The sequence below is a fragment of the Syngnathus floridae genome, chromosome 22, assembly GCF_059516105.1.
Source record: "Syngnathus floridae isolate MCC-2025c chromosome 22, RoL_Sflo_1.0, whole genome shotgun sequence".
Classification (NCBI taxonomy): Eukaryota; Metazoa; Chordata; class Actinopteri; order Syngnathiformes; family Syngnathidae; genus Syngnathus; species Syngnathus floridae.
The window spans coordinates 2,614,660-2,639,965 of NC_142434.1; the positions used below are offsets into that span (position 1 = coordinate 2,614,660).

Here is a 25,306-nt window from a genome sequence, read left to right on the forward strand (position 1 = left end):
AGTATCGTTTCTGGCAGTCGGCCACGCTGGGCATTAGTCGCCGCCAACATCTGTGAGCGTGCGTGTGCGCTTGGACGCCGACCGCAAAATCTCTGGCACACTCCGGTCCGCTTTGGAGGTGCGCTTCGGGGTGTATGGGAAGCGTTTGGCAGCCAAAAGAGGATCTATCAAGCAGGCGCCGCTGTGACCAAACAAATCCGGCGGTGGTTAGAAAATATCATTTTGCCAAGAGAGGAACGCGAGAGCTGGTGTGAACCGTATGTTGCGTTGGAGGTAGTGGAATGTTTTCTTTCAAAGAAGGAATAAAGGGAAAAAGGCATTTACATTGTTGATATGTAATAGCTGAAAAAAAAAATGGAGGCTGTTTTGAGTTTGGGGAAAAAAATAAAATACGCCTCGCATTGCTACTATACCGCCATTTCGGTTTATCGTAAAGTAAAAAAAAAAACAAAGTCGATATTACTTGAAAGCGGCTGGCGTCCCTCTGATGTTGCTTGAGTTGAAAGCGGCGTCGGAAGAGGAGGCCATGAGGAAGCAATCCGTGTGGATGCTCTCCAAAATCCTGCAAGAGTCCACAGGGATCTAATCAATCACCACAAACAGGCAAAAATACTCCAGCATGCCATTCCTGCACCCCCCAACACACACACACACACACACACCGGATTCCTGCTGGGACGCTGTTGTCTGTTTGTTTTTTCCCCCGCAGGTTAACTCACTGAAATGTGTTGCTCCACTCATAAGCTAAGTCAAGCCGAATGTAAAACTCAATTTTCTGAAAAGCATTCCTCCGGCGATGTCTATTATTGAATAAATAAGTAGAACGAGAGAAATGCGCAGTGATTTTCTTTACAACCGCAGTCGCGCAATCTGCTGTATTGATCGATCGACGATACAAGTGGAGCATGATCAAAAAGGCCGCAAACTTCATTTCCTCTTTGCCTTTTTTTTTTTTTTTTTAAATACAAATGAGTTTAACCTAGCAGCTGTTAGAAAGGCAATAAAAGCATTCACAATTCCCCCCGACCCCCGACCCCAAAACAAAAGAGTAACTTATCACCCGTCACCTGCTTTGTGACATCAAAAAGAATCGCGTTACGTGTAAAACAGGCCAGCCCAGGTGTAGAAAAAAAAAAAATGTAGATTGTGAAGATATAACAATGACGTGCGAAGCCATTACAGTTAACTGACACGGAAACGAGTCATTTAAGGAACGAAACACGGCAACACGGCCATTTTTCACTCGTCACCTAATTTGATGATGGTAAAAAAAAAAATCAAGCAAATGAAGTGCTTGTCGAATCAACACGGTATAAGCGGCTAGTAACTCGATTCCACTTTTAATCAGTTTCCATTGTGGTTTGTCACATTTGCGTCCGCGTGTCAAGAGGCTAATGAGGTTGCGTCCTCCCCGCGAAGAGGAAATGCCCACAAAGAGTGAAAATGTGACCTTGCTTAACAGGAAACTGGCCCGGGGGGGACTTGGCATCCATGAATATCCCATGAAGGAGCCTTCTAATGTGGAAATTAAACAGCACACACACCGTTTTAAATTGTAAATGTATTATTTCAAGCACTGAATGTCAATTAAGACTGCTGTTACGGACTTCACCTCTATAAAAAGGTTTTTGAATTGGCTCTTTGGTGAAATCTATTAAGGACCATAGCAATCAAATAATTTGAGTGTTGGATAAATTGTCAGATTTTACGCTTCAGGTTAGCATGGAAATGCCTTTATAAAGTGATCAGTGGAAGTCAATTGCATTTTTTAAATGTTTTTATTTTAATTCATATGGGAGAACTATTATGAATGATAAATTGGAGTCATTCGAAAAGCGTCAAAGATATTTAATGTCTTTTTAGAATGGCTAGTTGAGGGAAACGGGGGCAGCTGAGTTTAAACTACATTACCCACAATGCCCCGCGGCCTTTGGCCCCGCCCCCGCTCACCTCTCCCGAGCGTCCACGCTCCTCTGCGGGGATCCTCAACTCCGCATAGCGCAACAGCAAGCCAAGAGAAGCGCTCACTAAGAAAAGTTGGACGAAAAGAATGGCTAAGTACGAGACTCCCACGTTTCTTTCCTTTTTCACCATTACAACACGAAAAAGGATTTAAAAGGATCTATTTGAATCTGCCAGCATTGCAACGTTGGAGGATCTTTTTTTGCACTTTTTGGGGATTTGTCGCACGGGGAAAAAAAAAAAAACTTCTGGGGTGTCTTCTGTTTTGGACGGGGAAAGTAAAAATGTATTCATCCAGGCAGCCGCGCACTTTTGCGGGCTTCGTGGTGTTTTTCTTGCTGTTTTGCGGGGTTGCTGGGAACACACGGACGTGTCCCGCTCCGTGCGCTTGTTTGGGGGATCTAGTGGACTGCAGTCGACTGAAAAGAGGACAAATTCCAAACTCTCTCCCGGAATGGACACTTCAACTGTAAGTTTACCTATTTTCCTCCTTTTCTTGATTTTTTAATTTTTTTTTTTACTGTGAGTTTTACACTCAAATGAGCAGTGGAGGGCGAATTTGGCACTGAGATGATCCACATTCCTCTCCCAGTGAAAAGTGGCTGGCTGGGGCTTGGAAACCGCATGAGGAGCAAAAAGTGGCTAAACTCGGCACATATCTTCAAATTTCCCATTAATCTATAACAGGGGGTTTATTTATGTGCCCCTCACAGTGGGGCTCCTGGGGGCCGGATTTTTTTTTTTACACATCAATGTGCCTTTGTGTGTAAGAGGAATAATTGTAAACTAATCCCCCTCAGTGCCTGTTTTTTGTTGTTATGGTTATAAAGGGAAAACAGTGTAGGAGCGAAGTTTTCTACACACTTGGGATTAAAGTTGGTTAAAAATTGGGTTGATTTACCAAGTGTCAAAATCACAACATAAATCAGACGGCGTGTATTTCTCAACGGCGCTATCTGTTTCTCATTTGTCCACTTGGAATCAGCCAAAATAGCAAACACAAAATGGCCAGCTCGATATTGTTCTCCACTTTACAGATAATCCATCTTCCGAGTTGTTTTTTATAATTGATCTGTGTAAAGCCAGATCATTTTTATTAGCCCACATTGCATTTGATTCGAGGCCTTGTCCAAAAAGCTCCTTAACATTTCAAAATTCTTCAGGTTGAGAAGTCGCCGCTGTGGAAACTTTTACGTTTGCCAGAGAAAGCAGACCGAGGTTGCCTCGTAATCAAGACTGGCCTTCCAAAGAAAATAAAAAAAAAAAGTTGTACATGGAGGGAGTAAGGGGGGGGGGGGGGTCTTTTCACTCTGGCATGCTAATTTACGAGTGGCTCTCCGGCACATCTTAAAGCCCTTAGACTGGCGGGGCCCCTTTGTTTTCCAGCACCCCATTATTTCTGCTGAATTAGCAACACCAGAGCCATGGTGCTGATTAAGGAGGGGCATGTAGGATTAGTTGGCAATAAAAGTGGGGGGAAGGAGGAGGAGAAAGGGAAAGGAGGCAGCCATGGAAACGTGGGAGCTTGCCTTCCAACACATGCTGTCTTTAGTCCCTTTATAGAATTGAAGGGCGCATTAAACAGCCGCCGACATCCTTTCATCGACTTGTGCGCTCTTCTTTTCCTAAATCATGTTTAAACTTTTGACTGCTGGTTTGTTTTTGGAATCACAATAACACAAAAAATATAAATTCGTTCTATAAATGAGAGGCAGTATAAAGTCAGGATTGGATGTGATGATTTGAAAAATCAACTGGATTGTTTTTTCTCCCAAAATAGTTTGAGTTGAAGATGCTAGTTTGCTCAACGGCACCCCTGCTGGTCAGAGCCAAGTAGTGCGCTCCAATTTGCCTCAATCAATCCTTGCCAAATGAGATCTAATTCACTTTTCAGCATGTTTCAGTCAAAAAGAAAATCTGTGGATCTTTCGAGCAAGGTGTAACTCCTCCACTCACTTTCCAGCTGCTGATAACCGTGGCGAGTAGCGTGTTGTCGCAGAAGATGCAGGCCACGGCTTGCATATGCCGTGTTATCTCGCCGTCCTCGCCAGCCTGGAAGTGGAAGTGTCGGAGCTACTCGGGGTGTTATCTCGGCTTTTCGTGATAGGACGCCGTTCCCATCTGGCCTCCAGGACTGGAACTAGAACAACAACAATAATGATCAGAACGGTTCTTTGAAAGGCTCGATTGTGATTTCATTTCATAGCAAAATGGAAAAAAAAAAAAGCAGGCCAGCTGAAATTTCGACAGAGGTGTAGCTTGTGAAGACATGACGAGGTTCCTCCCCTCCTTCTAGTGTAACTTGATGGATTCCAGATGAGGGAGGCAGCAAGAGGGGGAGGAGGAGGTGTAAAGAAAAAAAAAAAAAAAAAGAAAGGGGGTCTGGCACCACGGTGTTGATGGTGCGCAGCCGCGGCAAGAACTCCACGACTTTGGAGATTTTTTCCCAAAACATGATACGAGTAGTATCGTCCGAGGCTAAAACCTCGAGTCCAAATCCATCGTCAGGTTTGGACTTCCTCTCAAAAAGTCGTCCCTGAGCAGCGGCTCCGTTTGTTGCTTTTGGCCAGATGCGCCGACGCGGCCTGGAGATGAGGCCAGCCGCTTTGGCGTGTTCTCTCTCGTGTCGGAAGGACAGAAGAGGAAAAAAAAAAACACAAGCGGGATTCTCACAAAAGTCATTTCGACAAATACTTGGAAAGAATTATTAGGAGTCAAAAAAATAGGCACATTTTTAAAGTCGGGGGCAGCGTTGCCATGGTTACCTTACCTTTTAAATCAAGTAATCTGTGAAGTAACTAAATTCTTTTCTCCTTTTTTTAGGGACCTGAGCCATAATAAATTACAGGTGGTCGACAGCACTTTGTTTTCCAAACTGCGACATCTGAACGAAATGTAAGTACGACGAAAACTTCATCGGTCCTCTCGAGTTGTGCTTCCTAACCCTCTTTTTTTTTTTTGTCTTTCGCAGCAAGCTGAACCACAACGAACTGGATTCGATACCTGACTTGGGTCTGTCCGCCTCCAACGTCACCACGTTGATTCTGTAAGTGAAAGCGTCGAGGTGGGGGGGCCTGGCCGGAGCTTGTTGGCTGAGTCGCTTCCCAGACTGGGCAGTCTCAGACATGGCAGCGGGCCCCAGACGGGGTCACGTGGTCCAAAACAGATGCCAATGGAAATGTTTTGTTTGGTGGCTCCTTCTTGCTGATGTATTTTTAACCTGCAGAGAAAGAAAAGATGGCAATCAGTAATGGCGGCTAAATTAGTGTGCCAATGAAGACTTTGGAATTTTTTTTTTAACATCACGAGTACGTGCTTTTACCGACAACAGGCGATATCATTGTGTGAAACCTTAACAAGCGTCTTCTTTCGGCACGTCTCAGCGAAGCAACGGGCGTGAAGTTATTTCCAAAGAATGTATCCGTACGTCTCCTGGCCCGATGAGGCGTGCGCCTCATCAAGCCCCGACACGAAGCCCCGCGGCCGCCGGGGGGCGTTCGCTTGGCAATTTGTTTCCGAGTTTACTGCTTGAACGTCACCTCGGGCTATAGATTGTCTTTTACGAAGCGGGTTAGATTGTTGCTCGGATTCCTTTCACTGAATTCTGCCGTCTGGTGAAGCTGCAAAACAACCTTGTTGATCTTTTTTTTTTGTCAATCCAAAGTGTTTGCATCTGGCGGCAGTGGGAACATACAGTAATTCTTTTCGAATGTGTTGAAAGCAAAATGAAATGCAAGAACGACCACAAAGTTAAAGTCGAACAAAAAAAAAATGCTCTCACTGGCGTTCTCACCGCCTGTGTTGCGTGACACCCTCTTCTTCAGATTGCACTTTTTTTTTTTTTGCTCTCTCTTCCGTGGAACATTTTTTCCTGAATTTCTCTCCCTCCTTCGATTTCTCCGAGCTGGGAGTAAAGAGGGGAGGGGGGGGGGGGTCGGGGTATCAAATAGCACCTATTCAAACAGCCAGTCAGACATAGCGGCAGCTCTCGTCGACATCCTTGACCTCGCCGCTTGGAGTAAAAACAAACGGCAATAACTCTGCAGCTGGTAGTAATTGAGTCGTGATCATCTTAATTAATTGAACCATTTCCCAGGAATTTATGGAGGGGGGTCTACAAAATCCCCAAGCCCGTATTGCAGCCAATGACCTGTAGATCTCAGGTCTGATTAGAAGTTCACGAGGGGTTAACGTGGAAAAAAGGAAAACGATTTCGGATGAGACTCTCGGAATCATCCTGTGGGGTAAAAGTCGTTCACCTAAGACGAGCTTTTTGTCTTTTCAAACTCCTCAAAAGCTGATCATCGGCTGGCGTGAGATACGGACCAGCGTTTCCACGGCAAGTCCTGGTTTTCATTACAGGCGCCACTGCAGCGAGAGCGAGTCGTCAGATGGCTCCTCAAAACTCAGTTCTCCTTCCAATAGGAAATACCATACAACACACACACACAGTTTTAGCAAAGGCAACCTCAGCACTGGCGCAGCTAGGATTTTTTTCCTTGGGGGGGCCAGGGGGGCATGTTCCATTAAGGGGGAGCCAATTTGCCTTTGTAGCCAATGCAAAAATAAAAAAGCTGTTATTGACTTCAGGTCATCTAAATTTTGATGATCTGGGTCAAGGATTCCCGAGACAACCCCGAGAGAGAAACTGGAAAGACCGGTTCTTTCGAGTCTTTTTCTCTCAGCGGCCAGTCAAGGGAACATGAAAACTGAGATACAAGGTGGTGTGCGGCGCTTTTGTTTAGGGGCCGGGGGGGCGGGGTGGTCTTCGGTGTCCGCTAAGCCCTTTGCAAATCGCCCAACAAAGAAACCGCCTGTGTAATTTTATTGGCGACAACGATCGGGATACGAGCCGGTCTTCAGGAATCCTTGCGCCGCCGAGATTCCAAATCTCGGCCGCATCTTTAGTCATGCTATCTCGCACCCAGCGTATTGCCAACCGCTGTCTTTTTCTTCGCTCGGCTCCACGCTCCAATTCAGACTCAGAGGGGGGAGTGACATGCTTGGCTGGCTCTTATTCCAGCGTCGCCCTCGCAGTCCAGCCAAAGTCTCCGTGCCGCCAGAAATTACCAGACTACTACAAATGTTCCACGTCACGATTGTTTACCGGTGATGTCTGTTTCAAGGTCGATGCCAATACAACATGCCAAATATCGGCGCTGATAATCGATGATCGGCCTAGTCACATATCGGCCTATCTCTACTTTTTACATCTCAATTTTTCCAGATTCTTATTTCATGCTGCGTCAAAGCACTAATTAAGCAAGCAACCACGAGTACTCCACCAACAGCGTTGGAACCAAAATGAAGGGTTGCAAAAAAAAAAAAAGAAAAAATGTTACAGAACCAATTTTCTATGGAAAAAAAGTTTTCCCATGCCGTGTCAAGCACGTTAACGTCATAGCGCTCGCACAAATTATTTTGTCCCGTCGGTCACCCGATTAAAATATTCCCACAATCAAATATTAACGAGACCACATCCCGAATTAAACCGACATTATAAAACTGTCTTCACTTTTTTTTTTGCTAGGTAAAAAAGAGGGATCAGAAAAACTAACACTCTGGTCAGTAAGGTGTATCTGGCGGAGGGGTGAAGCGGGAGGGGGGCAATGAATACTGAAAACGAGGCCTGTCGTCTGGTACATTGGAGGGAATTCCTGCCCCCCCACCCTCCCGACGCACAAAGAAGGCACTGTACAGCCTCTGTTTATAACCAAGCAGTCCCCACACTGCAATTTAGGAGGCGTGCAGCTCAGGAAATTGCCGGCCTCTGCCAAGGCATGCTTTCACTCAGGGAATGGTATTCATCAGCCAAGTAATTGGCAGCTTACAATTTTTTTTTAATACCTTGTTGGTAATGACCTTATAAACAAAATAACACGTCACGAAAAAGAAGCATTGATCCGTTTGGGTAATTGGTTGAAAAACGGCGGCCATGACGGTCGGTCAATAAGCGTTAGCTAATTGAGGAATTCGAGTGTTTGTGTGCGTTGCAAGGCGAGACACGGCTGCGGGATTGCCGTCATTTATTGGAGCGATGGTGTCTGTGTTTTCAGAGCAAACAACAGGTTATCCAAGATGGCCGCCGAGCAGCTCAGGCCTTTCCTCGCCCTGGAAACGCTGGACCTCAGCAACAACAACATTGTGGAAATCAAGGCCAACTCTTTCCCCGTTTTGCCGCTCAAGAACTTGTGAGTCGTCCCTCGCAGACGAGAATTTGGTCACGCGTTAACATTTGCGACTTGTTTGGCAGATTCCTCAACAACAATCGCATTTCCTCGTTGGAGACGGGCTGCTTCGGTAATCTGTCCAACAGTCTTCAGGTTCTCAGACTCAACCGCAACCGTCTCTCCTCCATCCCGGCCAAAATCTTCCAGCTGCCCAATTTGCAACACCTGTAAGATTTTTTGACAAATTTTTGAGCTAATCTTTTTTTTAAAGATAACCGATCTAGCGTGTCGTGTTTCAGGGAGCTAAGCCGGAATCGAGTGCGGCGGGTGGAAGGTTTGACCTTCCACGGTCTGCAGGCTCTTCGCTCTCTGAAGATGCAAAGGAACGGCCTGACTCGCCTCATGGACGGGGCCTTCTGGGGCCTCGGCAACATGGAAGTCCTGTAAGCGCTTCGGCGAACCGATCCGGGTCCTTCAAACCCTCCTTGTGTTCCGAGCGGAGTTTTGCGTGTGGTCCCGGCAGGCAGTTGGACTACAACAACCTGACGGAGGTGAGCAAGGGCTGGCTCTACGGCCTGCTGACTCTGCAGCAGCTCCACCTCGGCCACAACGCCATCAGCAGGATCCGAGCCGACGCCTGGGAGTTCTGCCAGAAACTCAGCGAGCTGTGAGTCCGGCCCCTCCTGGCCCCTCCTGGCTTTCCATTCACTCTGTCAACTGGCAACACTTTTCTCCTCTTGTGCGGCACCCCCGCCTGCCCTTCCTCACGCCGTGGATGCCAAGAGTACAAATACACGCAAACAATGCTACATGTTAGCACTTTATGCTAGCAAATTGCGTTGTTTACGAAACGATGATGCAAGACTAGCGGATTGCATTGCTTTTGTTGTGACTGCTGTTTATAGTCTGGAATTTTTTACACTCAGAGGTGGTTGTTGTTGTCGCCCCCCCTCCCCTACTCACCCCTTTCCTCTCTTTTCACTCACTGTTATCACAAAAGCGGCAAGTAAACATGCCGCCAGTCGGCCGGGAACGGACTATCTGATTTGCTCTCGGCCTATCGGGGAAACATCGCCGTTGCCAACTTTGATGTCCTCTCACTCACATTAAATACCAGTTCATGAAAGCAACGAGTCCTAATTGGTCCTAATGTGGTTCTCCTCCCCCCCTCCCCTCACAGGAACCTTTCTTCCAACCACCTGTCCCGACTGGAAGAATCCAGTTTCGTGGGACTCAGCTTGCTCGACGAGCTTCACATCGGGAATAATCGCGTTAGTTTCATCGCCGACGGAGCATTTCGAGGCCTCTCCAGCTTGCAGACGCTGTGAGTTGCACCTTTTGTAGCAAATTAAATTCCAGGACAAGTTTTGAAATGCGTTCTTAATGTGCCTTTTCTGCAAAGGGATCTTCAAAATAATGAAATCTCCTGGACTATCGAGGACATGAACGGGCCTTTCTCAGCGTTGGATAATTTGAAGAGAATGTAAAGTTTGGAATCATTTCTTTGGAAAATCTTGATTTATGGGGGAAATCAGTATTTAATTATTATTATTTTTGCAGATTTTTACAAGGAAACCAAATCCGATCAGTTACCAAGAAGTCCTTCTCTGGCCTCGATGCTTTACAGCACCTGTGAGTTCATCATCATTTTGTTTTCCCGCACACTTTTGAATTTCTAACCTAACATTTCTGCTTTTTCTCTCCAGCGACTTAAGCAATAACGCCATCATGTCCATCCAAGCCAATGCATTCTCTCAGATGAAAAATCTAGAAGAGCTGTAAGTCTTCTCTTCATTCTGCTTCACATCATTAAATCATTGCTAACCAATCATTTGCACTTAATTCTACTCAAATGAAACATTTCTGGATCTTTCTCTCCCCCCCCCTCCCTGACAGGCGACTGAACACCTCCAGCTTGCTGTGCGACTGCCAGCTCAAGTGGCTTCCAGTCTGGGTGGCAGAACAAACTTTCCTCCCGAGCGTCAATGCCAGCTGCGCCCACCCGCAGATGCTGAAGGGCCGCAGCGTGTTCGCCGTTAGCCCCGAGGAGTTCGTGTGCGGTGAGCAAAGCGTTTACATTGGAGAGCAACTTTGCCCGCACACCGTCACGCCTCAAAAACAGCCATTTATACACCCCCCCCCTTTCCATTTATGAACTGACCCAGATTGTCCAATATTTTCCCCCCCTGACTCCAACCTGATGGAAATGTACTTCTCCCCCCAGACGATTTCCCAAAGCCTCAGATCACCATTCAGCCGGAGACCCAGTCGGCTCTGAAAGGATCCAACGTGACCTTCGTGTGCTCGGCCGCGAGCTCCAGCGACTCGCCTATGACCTTTGCCTGGAAGAAAGACAACGAGGTCCTTAACGACCCCGAGATCCACAACCAGGCCCACTTGAGGGTGCAGGGAAGTTCCGGTGGCGAGACCGAGGTGACGGAGTATACAACCACGCTGCAGCTGCGTGACGTGCAGTTCTCCAGCGAGGGGAAGTACCAGTGCGTCATCTCCAACCACTTTGGATCTTCGTACTCCACCAAAGCCAGGCTCACGGTTAATAGTAAGTTCGAAAAGTCAGGATGCAAATCTTGTCAACCCAAAGTCCAGCAAGAATCTGATTTTCCATCAACTTGTGTTTCCAGTGCTTCCTTCCTTCACCAAAATGCCGACGGACTTGAGTATCCGCGCCGGAGCAACCGCCAGGCTCGAATGCGCCGCGGTGGGTCACCCGTCGCCTCAGATCGCCTGGCAGAAAGACGGCGGCATCGACTTCCCGGCCGCCCGCGAACGCCGAATGCATGTCATGCCGGAGGACGACGTCTTCTTCATGGTGGACGTCAAGACGGAGGACATTGGGGTTTACAGCTGCACTGCTCAGAACATCGCTGGGGCCATTTCGGCTAATGCTACGCTAACGGTTTTAGGTGAGTTAGGACACACTTGAAAACAAGGCTGGTGTTTTGGTATTTCATCATCATCACATTTTTCTTCTGAACCTTTTTGTAGAAACGCCCTCTTTTCTACGACCCCTTATGGACCGCACGGTAGCCAAGGGCGAAACGGCCGTGCTCCAATGCATCGCCGGCGGCAGCCCCACCCCGAGACTTAACTGGACCAAAGACGACAGTCCTTTGGTGGTGACCGAGCGCCATTTCTTCGCCGCCGCCAATCAGCTCCTCATCATCGTGGACGCCGCCGAGGCGGATGTCGGGAAGTACACCTGCGAGATGTCCAATGCTCTGGGCACCGAACGGGGGAACATCAGGCTCTCCGTCATACCCAACCCCAATTGCGACTCTGGAGCCCAAGGAGGGATCGGGGTCGGGATCATTGGCGGAACGGGCTCGGATGACGACGGCTGGACCACGGTGGGCATCGTCATTATAGCCGTAGTGTGTTGCGTCGTTGGCACCTCGCTAGTTTGGGTGGTGATCATCTACCACACTCGACGGAGGAACGAGGACTGCAGTGTCACCAACACCGGTACGTACCAACGTCCTTTCTCGGAAACCCATCCAATAGACGAATGTCATGGTGGCCACCATTGTTTTACAGATGAGACCAACCTGCCAGCAGATATCCCAAGCTACCTCTCTTCTCAAGGCACGCTTGCGGACCGCCAGGATGGCTACATCCCATCTGAGAGCGGCAGCAGCCATCAGTACATGGCCTCATCCATTAGCGGCTTCTACTTGCAGCCCAAAGACATGAATGGTACGAGAGCCTTCCTTTGGTTGAGAAGAACCACAGGGTGAAATTCCTGACATGGTTGTCTTCCATCCAGGTCTTTGTCAGCTGGATACAGGAAGTGAAGCAGAGATGGAAGCTGCGTCCATCGACCCTCTTCTCTGCCATTACCAAGGTCCGATAAGCACCCTGCTTCGCCGAGATTTGTACCCCACTGAACTGGCCGAGGTCTACACAGGTCAGCATGACTTTTCAACTCAACATCTCCGCCACCATGTCTTCAGTTTGTGTAAAATCTCTTTTCTTATCCTCAGGGTGTTCCGTTGACCCAAGACCAGTTTGCACCGAGTCCTACAGTGGAAGTCTGACCAGACCGAAAAGACAGGACTACCTCCTCTCGGAGCCCTTTGACCTTTGCTCCTCTACGATCCTGATGCAGCTCCCCAATGCCAGCCTCCACCTTGGCCCCTCCCATCAGCAGACCGGCCGCCGACCATCCATGGAGGAGCTAGAACCGTCCAACTACGGCCGACCTCACGAGTGTCCGCCTCCTTACAACAGCTTCATGGGTAGGTCTCCGGACCAAAAACCAAACCTCCCTAAAGGTCCCTGGCTTTACTCATCCAATTTTCCTCATCTAGGCACTTTTGGGAAATCGCCCTGGAGGCCTCAGCAGGACTTGTACTCGGGATACGGCCCACCTCCGACGACGTGTAACGAAAACCCTTACGCTGGCGTCGACACGGAGTCGGATCGCGAAGAGGACAACTCGGAATCGGAGCAGAGCCGCAGCGTTTACGAACAGCCGTTTGACAGCAACAGGACGGACTTTTCTCAAAACGGAACGAGCTGTTAGCTGAGAGACTCATTTTCCATGAAGAGATGACCAAATATTTTGAAAAATAATACTTCTACCTCACTGAGCCGACACCTTTGGAATGAAAGACTGCGCAACAAGTGAATGTAAACGAGGACATTCCGACAAAAAAGTATCTCTATGAAGCCTTGTGCTTTTTGGAAACAGCTTCAATAGATGAATATAAACACTTTATAGAAATATTTTATATTTTGTAAATTGTATATAAACAGATTACATTATTTTTGCTTAACATGTAAGGGAATGTTGCCGCGCCCAGCCAGTTCAGTTATTCCGAGTTTTTTTATTTGGTTATGTGCTTTCAATGAAGCAATGTTTTGCACATATGTAAACAGAATAAAAACACCCGAATGTGTGCTGCTGCTACATTCACTGGAGAGGATTTTTTGGTGTCCAGCTAAACTAAGCTAGCTAAGATAGCCAAGATAAGCTAGCTTAGCTTATAAGAAGCTAGATTCTGATACGACGTCCTTTTTGCGATAAATTCCCCCTAGTTCTAACGTCGCGACAGCATATTAGCTTAGCCTTAGCGCCACTTTGTTTGGCTAATGACTCATCGCCCATGACTGCCTCCCACCCTCATCTGCCAGCCTCCCTCTTACTCTGTGGTTTGTTGTTTCAGGCCTCCCTCTTCTTCAACTAAAGGGGAGGGGCAGGCTGTTGAAACTTGCTCTTGGAAATTGTCTTTCGATTTGTAAAGAGCTTCTTAAATTGAATTTAGCTGCCGTCCGCATGGTTTGTTGAAGCACACCTGGTTTGGCTAGCTTGTACGCCTTTTAGCGTACTGCAAAGGAATGAGGGGGACTTTGTTGGAAGTCTTGCCAGTCCTTTTGGGAAAAGGCGGCGATTAATGCAAGATGGTGGAGAAAGCAGACACGGCCAACACCTGGGAGACATCTGCTGGCGGAGGAACATTCGAGGCTTTTAGGTCAGACCGAATCACGCAGAAGTGAAAGCCAATCAGACGGCTGGAGGGAGTCATTTCCAGAAAAGGCGCCACGACGATTGAGATAAAGGGGAAAAAAAAAAAACCCGAAAGGGCAGTTAATGGTCAATATTAAAGTTAATAAAACAAACAAATCGTTTTGCAGTCCAAAACGAGCCATGGGCTCTATTAAAAACTCATTAGCGTGGGTCTTAGTCTGGAGAGCGCCAAGCTAACCTGGCCCGGCAATTATGTCATTAAAATGATTTTCTGCATTTATGTATGAGGTCGGTTCTGGTGAATCCACACTCGTTGGGTGTTTGCGCACGGCAAACTGGGCATGTTACAATTAGGAGGGCGGCTGTTATTCCCCCGCAAACACTCTCCGTAATGGTTTATTTACTTGTTAGGGGGGAAAAAGAAAAATCCAGGGTACAGCTAGTGGATCTGAGAAGGGAGGAAAAAAAAAAAAACACAGGGGAGTAGTTTTCCCTTCTTTGATTCTGGAAACAGGAAGTTGATGGCTGGCAGATGACTGATGGGAGTCCCGGTCAGGGATCAGAGTCCGGTTCGGTCCGGTCCTTAGGCTAGCCCGCCCTCTTGTACCACCGGGCAGTACACAACTACAGCCAGACTTTGAATTTTTGCAGCTAATTTGTCTTTATTACTGCCAGATGTGGTGACGCGCAGACAGATGTTTATGATATCAAATAGCTACAGGCGGCTTGCAGGAATGATTATTTCTCCGTTCTGACGCTCAGGAAACCTGCCGGGGGGACCCGCGTGTCTGACTTTTACGATCTCTGAGCTTGTAACGACATTTCCCCCCCAAAAAAATGCAGATTTGGAAAAAACGAGGAATGCGAGGTCACGGTCACTTTGACTTGGAGGCGGATAAATCTGAGATTTGTGTTCTGTCCGCTCACGGTTTGGGTTTTGCCTCGTAGGAGATGAAGCATTCGAACTATTCAGAGGTTATCTTGGACCATGTGGGAATCACAGAAATAGCTTGGTACAAACAGCAGCTGACTTTCGGTTGAGCTCGAAAGCCGCACGAGTCCCACGCTCGTATAAACGTTCACACAAGTCGTCATCGAAGGGACTCGGGAAAAAGAAAAAAAAAATCCCATTGGACCATCTCTCTTTTTCAATCCAGCCACCGCTCTTTGTATAATTAAAAGCACATAGGAGGACTTTGCATCGTGCAGATGTTGCCATAAATCACAAGTTGGCCCCGCCTCCGCAACTGGCTGCCTGACAAATGCTCGGCAATAATTCCAACCCCCCCACCCCATTTGAAGAAAAAAAAAAAAAGGCAGACAAGAAAGAAAAAAAACTTCTCACCGGCTACTCGTAACTCTTTGAGAACTATTGTAAAGTCTCAGTCATGTCGGCGCAGGTGGAAAACTGGGCGACCGTAAAAGTAGAAAGAAGGGACAGCTTTCACTTTTCTAATAATGTTGGAAGCTCCCTGCTCACCAGGGGAGGGGGGGGGGCCTCAAGTGTGACTAATTCCACACAAATCTGCGGAGCTAAATCACTCGGGTTGCCTTCATGTCCGGATGGCGCTAAGCAAACATAATGGGCATGAATCATACTCTCAAGGGCACCGAGGAAAGGCGCGTTCAAAACGTCAGCATCCTGCTTTTAGCCGAATATGTAAAAAATGGCTGGTGGTTTTTAAAAAAAAAAAAAAATGCACAAACTGGCTTTATGGGCCGAGTGTGTGTAAAAGAGGCTCCAAGTATGTTGTAGCTCTGAATGGAACGCAGTCAGCTCTTGAGGTTTTGGGGGAGTGTGTACTTCGAATGGTGTGAGGCCTTGAAAGTGATGAGCTCGGGGGATTTACGAGCAAGACGCTGACAACAAAACACCCGAGGCTCCCGCGGCTGCACCTGGCACAATTTCACGGAGCTTGTCTTCACTTTCCGTCAAATACTTCGAACTGCGGATTGGTATTCACGCAATGCAGTCATACTTTAAATGCCAAACCGAGAAACCACGAGATTTTCCAGATGTTGCTCTTCCTAAATAGAAATTCCTTCAAAGATCAGGAGATGCCCAAAAGAGTATTGCAACTAACAAATTTCTGGGATTTCCATTTTTTTTTCACACAAGGAGACAAATGGGCGTGAAAGTGACCTTGCAGGTTTGGTTTGCATTCCAGGTGGTTTCCGTTCACCCTGTCAACGCCATCTCAAGCTTCGGCCTCGTCGCATTCCTCAGAATCGTGCAGAGTCGCTTCTGGCAAAGCCTTCAATTATTTTCTTTGTATCTTTGAGCTCGACGCCAGATACAAGAATGAAGACAGGGGTGTGTAGACTTTTTAGAGTACGTCTTGTAGCCAACATTTGCTACACGCTAATATAAATAAAGCTCCCCCCCTTTTCCTGCTCAATCATCAGTCGCCACCTGACCTCACGCCTCCTCCTCACAGAATCAACATTTGGCTAGTGGGTCACACACAAGAATGGAGTGTGTGCTTGACCCCTAAGACATGCAATTAAAGGTTGATTGGGAAGCAAACTGTGGCTGGAACAAAAACAGCCTTTCGGTGATCAATTGATATTTAAGGAAAAAAAAATGTTGCATTTCTCAATCTCCATTTAAAGTCCCGAGTAATGCCGTCCGTGGGAATGACGGGAAAAGCCTCGTGTTGACAACATGCAAACAAACACAAAAGTTTTTTTTTATTTCGGGCCCGGTCGCCTGTCGACAGCTCAAACAAATGAAAGCAAAAGGAAGGAATGGGGGTGGGAAGAGAGAGAGAGGAGGAGGAGAAAGACCAACATGACAAAAAAAAAAAGGGAGGGATATCTTGAGCCTTTTTGTTGCTGCCTGAGAGCTCTTTGTAGAGGCTCAAATCTGATAACAGGGTGTGAGTGTTTTCTTAAGTGAACCTCTCTGCTGTTTGCTCACATCCGGAACCCGTCAAATGGGCTTTGCAAATATGGATGAGTGGCCTGGCCCTATCGTCATCTTGTTTGCTTCGGTTTCACTTAATTCAGTCGAAAAAATTAGCCAGTTTTCGTCATCAGGCCTTATTTTAAGGTATCGGGTACTCGCGAGGACTGCCGATACTACCCAATCGACACCGACGTAAAAAATACATGTAAAATCGCCAAAATGTGATATCAGAAGAGCATATGTCAGAGCGGCAACATAAAGGCTCTTTTCATAAGCCAAGACGTCGGTCGCGCTCCATGAAAGAAACTGCTGAGAACACAAACGTAATCCGTCGCACATTTCGCATATCTGTGTTGAAGGGGCCCACCCAGAAGAGCAGCTCCAGCCATTTGTCTTATTGCCTTTTTTTTCAGTCAGTACCACATGAGAAAAAAAAAAAAATCTCCAGAGTTTTCCACCAAATGTGCCAGCGAGACATAAACATGGCCCCGGCGGACTCGGCAGCGCTCCTTCCTAAATGGTGCGTTCCGTTTGTAGACATTTGCATGCTTCCTTTTGTTTGCTCCGATTCAATAAATAAACCGTTTGAAGCCACGGACAATATCGTTTTCACGGCAACATGGGCGCCGCCGCGCTCGGAGGGGAAAATACAATTGATTTACGGTTCTCATCTGCGACGCAGGCTCGCAAACGGAGGCTGCCGTACGTTTGAAGGTAAGGATGGTGAAGGGAAGGAAGAAGGAAGGAAAGGAGGCCAAAAGGAGGAGGCGGCCCGCCGAGGCTGCGTCTCTCCCGGCCTGAATTACTATCATTATTGTAATGACTCTGTAATGTTTTCTTTCCTGGCCTTGTAATTGTTACCAAGCCCGCTGTTGAGTCGTGCAGGTGGACAAATTGCCGCAAGAGGATTACTTTCCACCGAACGTAATCGTTGCCATCGTCGACAATCGTGTGTTGTGACTTAACTCGCTCGTTTTTTTCTTTTTTGCCGGATTGTTTTTTCATTAAGAAAACTACAGAAAAAAAAGAAATAAGGAGAAAAAAAAATCTATTTTATTCACGACACACATTTCTTATGAATCGGTCAATCAATCGAATATCAGAAATTTAGCCTGCTAAATCCATTTTGATCTGTTTTTGCTAAATGGACTTTTTTTTGCTGATCAAAACTTTTCCATTTGACCCAAATTCCTTCTTATGTCTTTCCAGCTAATAAATCCCATCTGGGTGAATGGACACCTTTTTAAACATTCAGCCTTCAAATAAATACCCCCGCATGAACTTAGCACCTGTGGCAAACTGTCCGTGACTCTTAAAACCAGCCAGATGTCGGCGCCCGGACGCAAGTCTATGCAATCTCCAAACCTTAACAGAACCTCTCATCGGTTTTTGTTTTCATACATTTCCTACAATGCCTCTCGAATGGAAAACGCCCGGACTTGTTGCTCTCAGCACTTTTGGAGGGAGGAGGAGAAAATGGCAACGGTCCCGCAAGACAAAACCATTCCGTCAGATTTATGGCCACAGCTGCTCACTCAGGACTCGCGTAGAATTTTTTTTTTTCTTTTTCCCCTTCAGGGAAAAACCCTGGATAGCCTTTTTTTTAACCTCCACCAGGGAGTTTTCATCAGTCTTTGTTTTAGTTAGATTACATTACATTTTCCCCTCATTTCTCACTGAATAATGCATTAAATTCCCAGTGCATGATTGTCTGGCCTTGGCACTCTTCTGAATGTCACCGCCATCCAAGTTTCAATATTTACCGCCTCGCTAGACGCATCCCGCGGCACATTTTCATCCCATTAACATAGCTTCGTTCCGATTGGTCAGCTCTATGATTGGGCATGGTGATTTATCAATACGCAGTGATTAGCCCATTCGTCGAATGTGTTCTGGACAACAAAGCGGGATTTGAAGATTGTTTACTCGAAATCGAGTGTGAAAAAGATCAAGTCGGCGTGAAATCAAAGGAATATGAAAATATGGCACCCATATGAGGCAAGATTTGTGCTCGGCTCTACCGGACCAGATGAAGTACTCAATAGTCAGAGACAATTTTCAATTTTTTTTTCTTCCCAGATGGTGCTCGGATGACTTTGTAAAACATCCCGACTGGCATGTGCGCAGCAAAAGTCGAGAATTGGACGTCTTTGAACGCGCGGCAATTACCGGCATGAAAGCGAAGCAACATATGCAGCGCACGCACACAAACACACATCCATCACACACCCGATTTGAAGCCACTTGATCACGTGACAAGCAGGAAATAGCAAATGAAAGCAAAGCATATTTTTTAAAAAAAGACATATAAGCTGTGCTTTTATGAAAAGCTATCCAAAGAGGGATGTTTGGCATTTAAATATAAAAATCAGAATTAAATGGATACAAAAGAAATAATCGGTGATTACCCGAGTGTGCTGGGAGGGCTCCCTCTAGTGGTGCGTTAAAGAATTGCTGAATTCAATGTTCAAACTATGTCGTTGCAAAAAATGTTTTACTAGCTTGCAATAATATAAAATATATTTTAATGGCTTTGAGACACCTCTACGGGTTTTAGGTCAGGGTTCAGGCGGTGGTGAAGTGCTGCCTCCCCATCTCGACTTTTATCCGTTATGACATTTTTAAAAAGTGCTTCTCAGTATTCACATGGGTTCAATTATTGCATTGTTTTTTTTGCGGGGCATCGTACGTCGTTACAGTGCCAAGTCTCGCCTATTATCTCTCATTACGCAAGCTCACCAGCCTCATTGAAGTACATCCATGTGAAACCGCAAGCCCCGCCCCCCCAGACCTAACCACTTTGTGCAAAATTACAAAAAAACGGTTGAACGTGACCGACAACACGTTTCGGTTGGTGAGTAAATGTGTAAATGTGTAGTTTCCACCAAAGTGGTTTGTATTAAAAAAAACAAAAAACATTTTGTGTGATGGGAGAAACAGAATCAAGGGGTCTGGTATTACTGCTGATATGGACAATTGGAGCCCGCGGGGGAGTTCCCCTCAAAAACACCAGGAAAATTCACATTTTGATACCATGTCTAACACACATGCAATTCACATTAATAAACAGCACAGAACTACCATAACACATTTTGTGAGGTTTGAGGTCAGTGGCATAAATTTAGAAACTCATTGGGAGAAGCGTTAGAGTGACCTCTACTGGTCAAGACATGTCTGACTTGGCTAGCAATTTGATTTTCAGGCAAATATACTTTATGTGACTCAATTTGTTCAAGGTCACCCTAACTGCTCCATAAATCAACCGTGTGACCTTGCAGCCACAGGAGAGAAGACCGCCGCCATCCTCCACCCCCCCCCAACTGTGCAGGCATCCCTTTGGTTGGCGTTCAGGACAAATCCGCCCGATTGCTCGGACACTAATCTGGACTTGCAAACACAGGAGACGGCGCGAGGGTTCGAGCTTGAGTGACTCACCTCCGGGCAAGCTGTGGCTCCTCCCCTCTGTGGGTCCCGGCTGCTGCCAGTTTGGTCCACACAAAATGGGGGCAACGATGAAAGAAAATGCCTCCAACGTCCTTGGAAGTAGAGAAAGGTGACATTTTCATTTTTTTTTGTTCAGTCTCCAAATCTCTAAGCGGCTATTTTAGCAATGCTCCTATTAAAAGCTATGAAGTGTTAAAAGACACCATCATAAAGAGATTCCACATTTACTCACTTGTGCTTTTTACTCGGTACCCAGCAAAATGTAATATTGTCGGAACTGTGTGGGCTTTCACACGGCAGTCAGATAATTACACAAGGTTGTGTGATAAAATATTTACATAACAGAAAGATTTTTGCACTTACCCTTTTTCTCATAGCCTGTGGCACTAATTTTCCCGTGTGTCAACAAGACCTGCACAAAGTGGTGGCACAATGTTAACCACAGCCTCTGCATGCAAGTACTTGGGTGAATTTTAACAGCTGAAACTTACTTCTACCATGCTGACGTAACAGCAATATCCCAATTGGCTGGATTCTGCAAAAATGATTGGAAATAACTTCCGTAAGGCTGTGATTCCAAAGTTTTGCAGGATCTCTGTAGGAAAGGTTGGCTGTAAAACTCACTTCCGCACGTTTATAGACAGACTCTTGCACAATTCTACGTCATGTGGTTCCATGGTGTAATGGTTAGCACTCTGGACTCTGAATCCAGCGATCCGAGTTCAAATCTCGGTGGAACCTGAATTTTTATCCCCCCCTTTCTCATCTTTTGAGCATCCATTTTGTTTGCTTGGGAGTTGCCGTCTTTAGTGTTACTCCACTTAACAAAACATTGTGCATTTTAATAACAAATTCACATGGCTCCATTCTGTCCTTGTCTACTAAGACTTCTTACAAAGTTAGTTTAAAAAAAAAAAAATGCTCTTGGGGACTTATTAATGAGCCCCCCCCCCCACAAAACAAAACTCACCGCTAATACCTCTGGACATTGTCCAGCAGCACTTGTTATGCTAATATATCGCCTCTAATTAATACCATGCATATTATTAGCAAAAATGAAATGAACATTCAAATGCCAGCACACGTTCATTGCATTCGTAGAAGTCACCTACTGCTTTTTCTGCGATGAAAATTACCAACAATCTCCTTAATTGAGTTGACTTGGTGCTTCAACAGTAGCATAACCGCCGTTAAAGTAACTTGAACGCCACAGGTAAAGTCACCATACTATACCATAAACATAACTTGAAACTAACAAAAAACATTATTTTCCACCCTTTTCGTGCTCATTTCTGGGGATAATTGACGGAGAACCTCATTTGGTGTTTTGTTTTTTGGAAGCCATCTTGACACGGTTTTGCCTGCCACCTTGTGGCGCTAATTCATACTGCAACATGGCGCGCCTTCCGGAAATGTTTCGTAAATCCCGAAATAAAAATAAATTAAAAGCAACATTTTAAAACATATTAGCAATTATTAGTTGATTGACTACACGAATATAATATAAAATTATTATCGTGTTAGTCATCGTGTTATTTAACCATATTGGCAATGTCATTCTATTTCCAAAATTTGCAGTTTACTGTGAAATTGTTTCCGAAATGGCACGCAAATGCCTAAAAGAGCGTCTCTGCCAACTTTAAACGACTTCTTAATTAATCCTCAACTGGCACTCATAATTACCTCATTTGCATGCCCGGCCCTCCCATGGTGGGCCCCACGCAGATCTCCCCTGCTGCGGAAGTTAATTGTCAGGTTCGACGGCTGATTTGGGGCATGCAAATCAAATCCGCCCCCAGAGAATTAGCACTGTGAATTCTAATGATCTCAACTTTTTTTTTTTTTTTCATGCCGCCATTAAGCGCTGCCTGTGAGCACTCTAATGAATTAGATCACTTTACTTAATTGTTACAGTTGCTAATTCCATATGTACACATTAGCTCTTCTTTGGCGGTTGTATAATCGATTCGTGTAATTTGTAGATAGTAGTTTCAGAAAAATATCTACAGAATGAAATTCTGGGCCAAAAAAGATGAACAAAATCCAGAAAAGGTGCTTAGATCTGAGCCTTGTGGCACTCCAAGGCATTCATCTTATTTATGGTTCGACATGAACTTCAATATTTTCATTTCAACCTTGTGTGCTCAAGGTGGGACATTAAATCAAACAATCCGGCTAAATAATTCAAACATTTCCCACAATGACCCCCCACAGAGAGGAGACACCTTATAAACTGCACATAGGGGAAGCAGGTTGTCCTCACAGTTAAATCTAATCAAGGCGATGAATTCATTAGTGCCGTTGTTGTACGGCGCATGGTAATTAAATGACAATGGGTGCCGCTTGCTTAAATAGGTGGACTAATGAATGTCTCCTCGGTGGCATTTTTTATTACAGCGTCTCTGCTCAAGCAAGACTCGATGAGACGGATTCAATTATGTGTACGAGTAAAAAGAAGGACAGCAGTTTCCTTGTCAAGTTTGAACACAATCAGATTACGAGATAAGTGAGCCAACAGTGAACTCTAGAGGACAAAGCAGGAACTACAAGTTAGTAGTTTCGGGTGGGCGGAATTTAAGAACAAAAATTGTATACAAAATATACTGACATTTAATGTAAATAAGTAATTATTGAATAAAATATTTTAAATGTGTCTGATTTTTTTGAATTATTTTATTTGATTACTTACAATTAATATACTAACATTATATGAAGCAATAATTTTAAAATAAATCATGACGTCGATTTTAGGAATAAATAACTGAATCTTAAGAGGCACACTCTAAGTTTTGAAAAGTTCATGACAGGTAAACATTTTGAATAATAGAACGACTTCAATATTTATAAATAATGCAGCTTGAATGTGATGCGCCGGGAACAGCGCTGCAAACAAAACAAAACAAAATACTGCATGTAAAGTTTGGACTGCCCGAGTGATGAAAATATGTTTGACAGCGAGCATTTGATGAGTCTGAAAATTGCGGCGGTAAATCTGTTGTTTTGCACTATTTGTTGAGTAAACTAATCCAAAAAGGAGTCTAATTCTCCGTCTCTCCTTTTCATTTTCCCGACAAGCTTGTTGTCATCGTCTCTCTAAGCTCCCTTAAATTAAACCTCATCATGTTCGCCGTGTGTGTATGTGTGATTTTTAATGAGAACCCGATTTGGAGTCTATTTCTCCGTTCCTGGGTGACATTGCGATTAGGATGCGGAGAGTGTCGTCCTGGAGATAGAAGACGAAGAAGAAGAGGATCATGCAGAGGGATTATGAGGCTAATTCCCCTAATAACTTATTTTTTTTCAAACGCTGATTAGTCTGCGGAAGGGTACGGGATTCTTGACAGTGCCCAATGGACGATGTCGCCGATGATTTTTCAGGGCAAGATTGGAAGGGGCACATTGACCGAGAGCTGCATTTTATACTGAAGTTGGAAAGACTTTGAAGAAGTTTTTACTTTAATCCATTTTTTTTCACATTGATTTTGTTGTATTTACAGGAAATTAAATATATATATAGATATATATTTTTGTATATATATATTTAATTTTAAAAAAAACACTAGCGTCTGATATCTGGCTTCCAAAATGACTATTTTTGATCCCTTCATCCAGAATTAAAGTCCAAAATGTTCTTGTTCCAAGGACAAGTCCCATCCTGAAAATGCCTTTTAAAGAGGACATTATTGTCCAACCCTCGGGAGAGGGAAAAAAAATTAAAAAATCAGCAAAAACTTACTAAAGATTTGCATAATACCGCTCCCTGTTGTCGTAATCCCTGCGGGCAAAGTTGGCGTCCTTCTTGCCGTGCGGGATCCGACCGAAGGGCGCGTGGTCGTTGAAACACGTGTCGAAGACCTCGTCCACAATTTTCTCCGCCTCCTGCCGGTTGATTTTCCTCACGGCAAGGATGGAGCGAAGGGCACGGCCGCGGACGCACTCCTGGACGAGGATTAGGGAGGGAAAGTAGGTGCTGATTTGAAATAATGATTAAAAAAAACTTACCTGGTGATGCTGCTTCATGCCGAAGTGAAATCGGGCCACCTCAGTGGAGAAGGAGCAATCGCCGCTCAGGTTGGCCGCACGAATCTGATAAATATTTTGGTCTGATCAATAGCTGCTTACTTTAATATATATTATCATTTCAAAAATAAATAATAATGTGTTTTCTGCCCATCTGCATGTTGCAACACTCACCTCAGAACACGCTAAATGTCTGAAGTTGTTAAACCAGTCCACATGGGCCCGACAATGGTCAAAGGCGTGGATGAGCTCGTGCGTAACCACCCGGTTCATGTGCGACTGCTGGTGGATGTTGTTTTGACATAAGACAATCTGAAAAGAAGCAGATCAAATATTTTTGATCCGGAGTTCTTGATTTAACCTATCGGTGTTCTCACTTGGGACGTGGCCGCGTCAAATCCGCCGCTGACCGTCCCGTCACAATCTTCACAGACAAAATGGCGGTCTTTATACACTGTACTGAGTCAAACAGAAAATGCATTTGACATTGATTAAATTGTGATACACAACGGTGATACATATTTCGTGTCATATTAAACGTGACTATTTAAATTGAAAAACAAGCAATATATTCAATCAATACATATATTTCATTCATACTAATGTTAGACAATACGTTTATTCTTGCTTCAATGACACTAATTTCTTTCAAGGCCTCCTCAACTACTCTTTTTATTTATTAATATGAACGTTTATGAATGCAACTTACCATCCAGAATTCTTCATGGCACTGAGGAGGAGTTTGGCATATGGACCTGAATGAATCACATCACATATTAGGTAGATAAATTAAATTATTATGACATATGTAGACAGTATAAATAAATATTTCAGTAGACTAACAGCTAACTTGTTAGCAGCAGCTAGTGTTGGTTATTCAACAGGAACAGAGTATGTTATTTAAAGGTTTTATTTGTGCCTTGTAAAATATTACTTTGGAAATAAAGTAACGAGATTGTTACTCACTGGTTTCCACGGCTAACTGTAACATGACCTGACACTGGTGGTTGAACGTGAATAGGCTCTGTGCGACGGAGACCTTCTTGTTCCCCGCGTTCCTCTCCGGGAATAACTCGTATCCGTATCCTTCTTCCTGCTTCGTTTGCCCCATTGTTGAAGTTTAGACGGCCCCGTTGCGATATTTGCGAAGTTCTCCCGGCTAGCCAGTGTTAGCTAGGAGGTCATTGTTGGGTAGTGACGTCACGTGACAGCGTCAGGTCGGGTCAAAGGTAAAAGAATAAAAATAATGATGATTTTAATTCATGGTGTGAATTTAATTTTTAAAATGTATTTCATAAACATAAAGTATAAATA

At 45.1% G+C, this 25,306-nt stretch overlaps 2 protein-coding genes, 1 long non-coding RNA gene and 1 other non-coding gene across 5 annotated transcripts; 2 read left to right on the forward strand and 2 right to left on the reverse strand.

The window, feature by feature from the left end:
- Window positions 1–1,990: 1,990 nt before the first annotated feature.
- lrig3 (leucine-rich repeats and immunoglobulin-like domains 3) lies at window positions 1,991–13,068 on the forward strand. Of its 2 annotated transcripts, XM_088366682.1 has the most exons (19): window positions 1,991–2,431; window positions 4,786–4,857; window positions 4,934–5,008; window positions 8,019–8,153; window positions 8,216–8,359; window positions 8,432–8,575; window positions 8,656–8,799; window positions 9,313–9,456; window positions 9,535–9,615; window positions 9,693–9,764; window positions 9,839–9,910; window positions 10,029–10,192; window positions 10,357–10,692; window positions 10,775–11,056; window positions 11,139–11,615; window positions 11,688–11,846; window positions 11,917–12,057; window positions 12,134–12,388; window positions 12,461–13,068. In XM_088366682.1, exons 1-19 carry the CDS (start codon window positions 2,247–2,249, stop codon window positions 12,673–12,675), a joined length of 3,297 nt encoding a protein of 1,098 aa, XP_088222808.1. In that variant the 5' UTR covers window positions 1,991–2,246; the 3' UTR covers window positions 12,676–13,068. The 2 variants fall into 2 exon arrangements, with proteins under 2 accessions (XP_088222808.1, XP_088222807.1); XM_088366681.1 differs by having other exon boundaries at window positions 12,134–13,068.
- On the reverse strand, window positions 3,308–21,432 carry LOC148379162 (uncharacterized). Its single transcript, XR_015855351.1, has 6 exons — window positions 21,085–21,432; window positions 20,464–20,567; window positions 20,336–20,384; window positions 19,964–20,064; window positions 4,966–5,182; window positions 3,308–4,102 (listed from the first exon to the last, which is right to left on the reverse strand). It is a non-coding gene; the product is annotated as an uncharacterized LOC148379162 (long non-coding RNA).
- On the forward strand, window positions 20,642–20,713 carry trnaq-cug (transfer RNA glutamine (anticodon CUG)). Its single transcript has one exon. It is a non-coding gene; the product is annotated as a tRNA-Gln (tRNA).
- A 2,060-nt stretch (window positions 21,433–23,492) lies between the features above and the next one.
- Window positions 23,493–25,212, reverse strand: atp23 (ATP23 metallopeptidase and ATP synthase assembly factor homolog). The gene is made up of 6 exons (XM_088366912.1): window positions 24,959–25,212; window positions 24,702–24,747; window positions 24,370–24,451; window positions 24,167–24,304; window positions 23,975–24,058; window positions 23,493–23,911 (listed from the first exon to the last, which is right to left on the reverse strand). Exons 1-6 carry the CDS (start codon window positions 25,101–25,103, stop codon window positions 23,708–23,710), a joined length of 699 nt encoding a protein of 232 aa, XP_088223038.1. The 5' UTR covers window positions 25,104–25,212; the 3' UTR covers window positions 23,493–23,707.
- Between the last annotated feature and the right edge of the window lie 94 nt (window positions 25,213–25,306).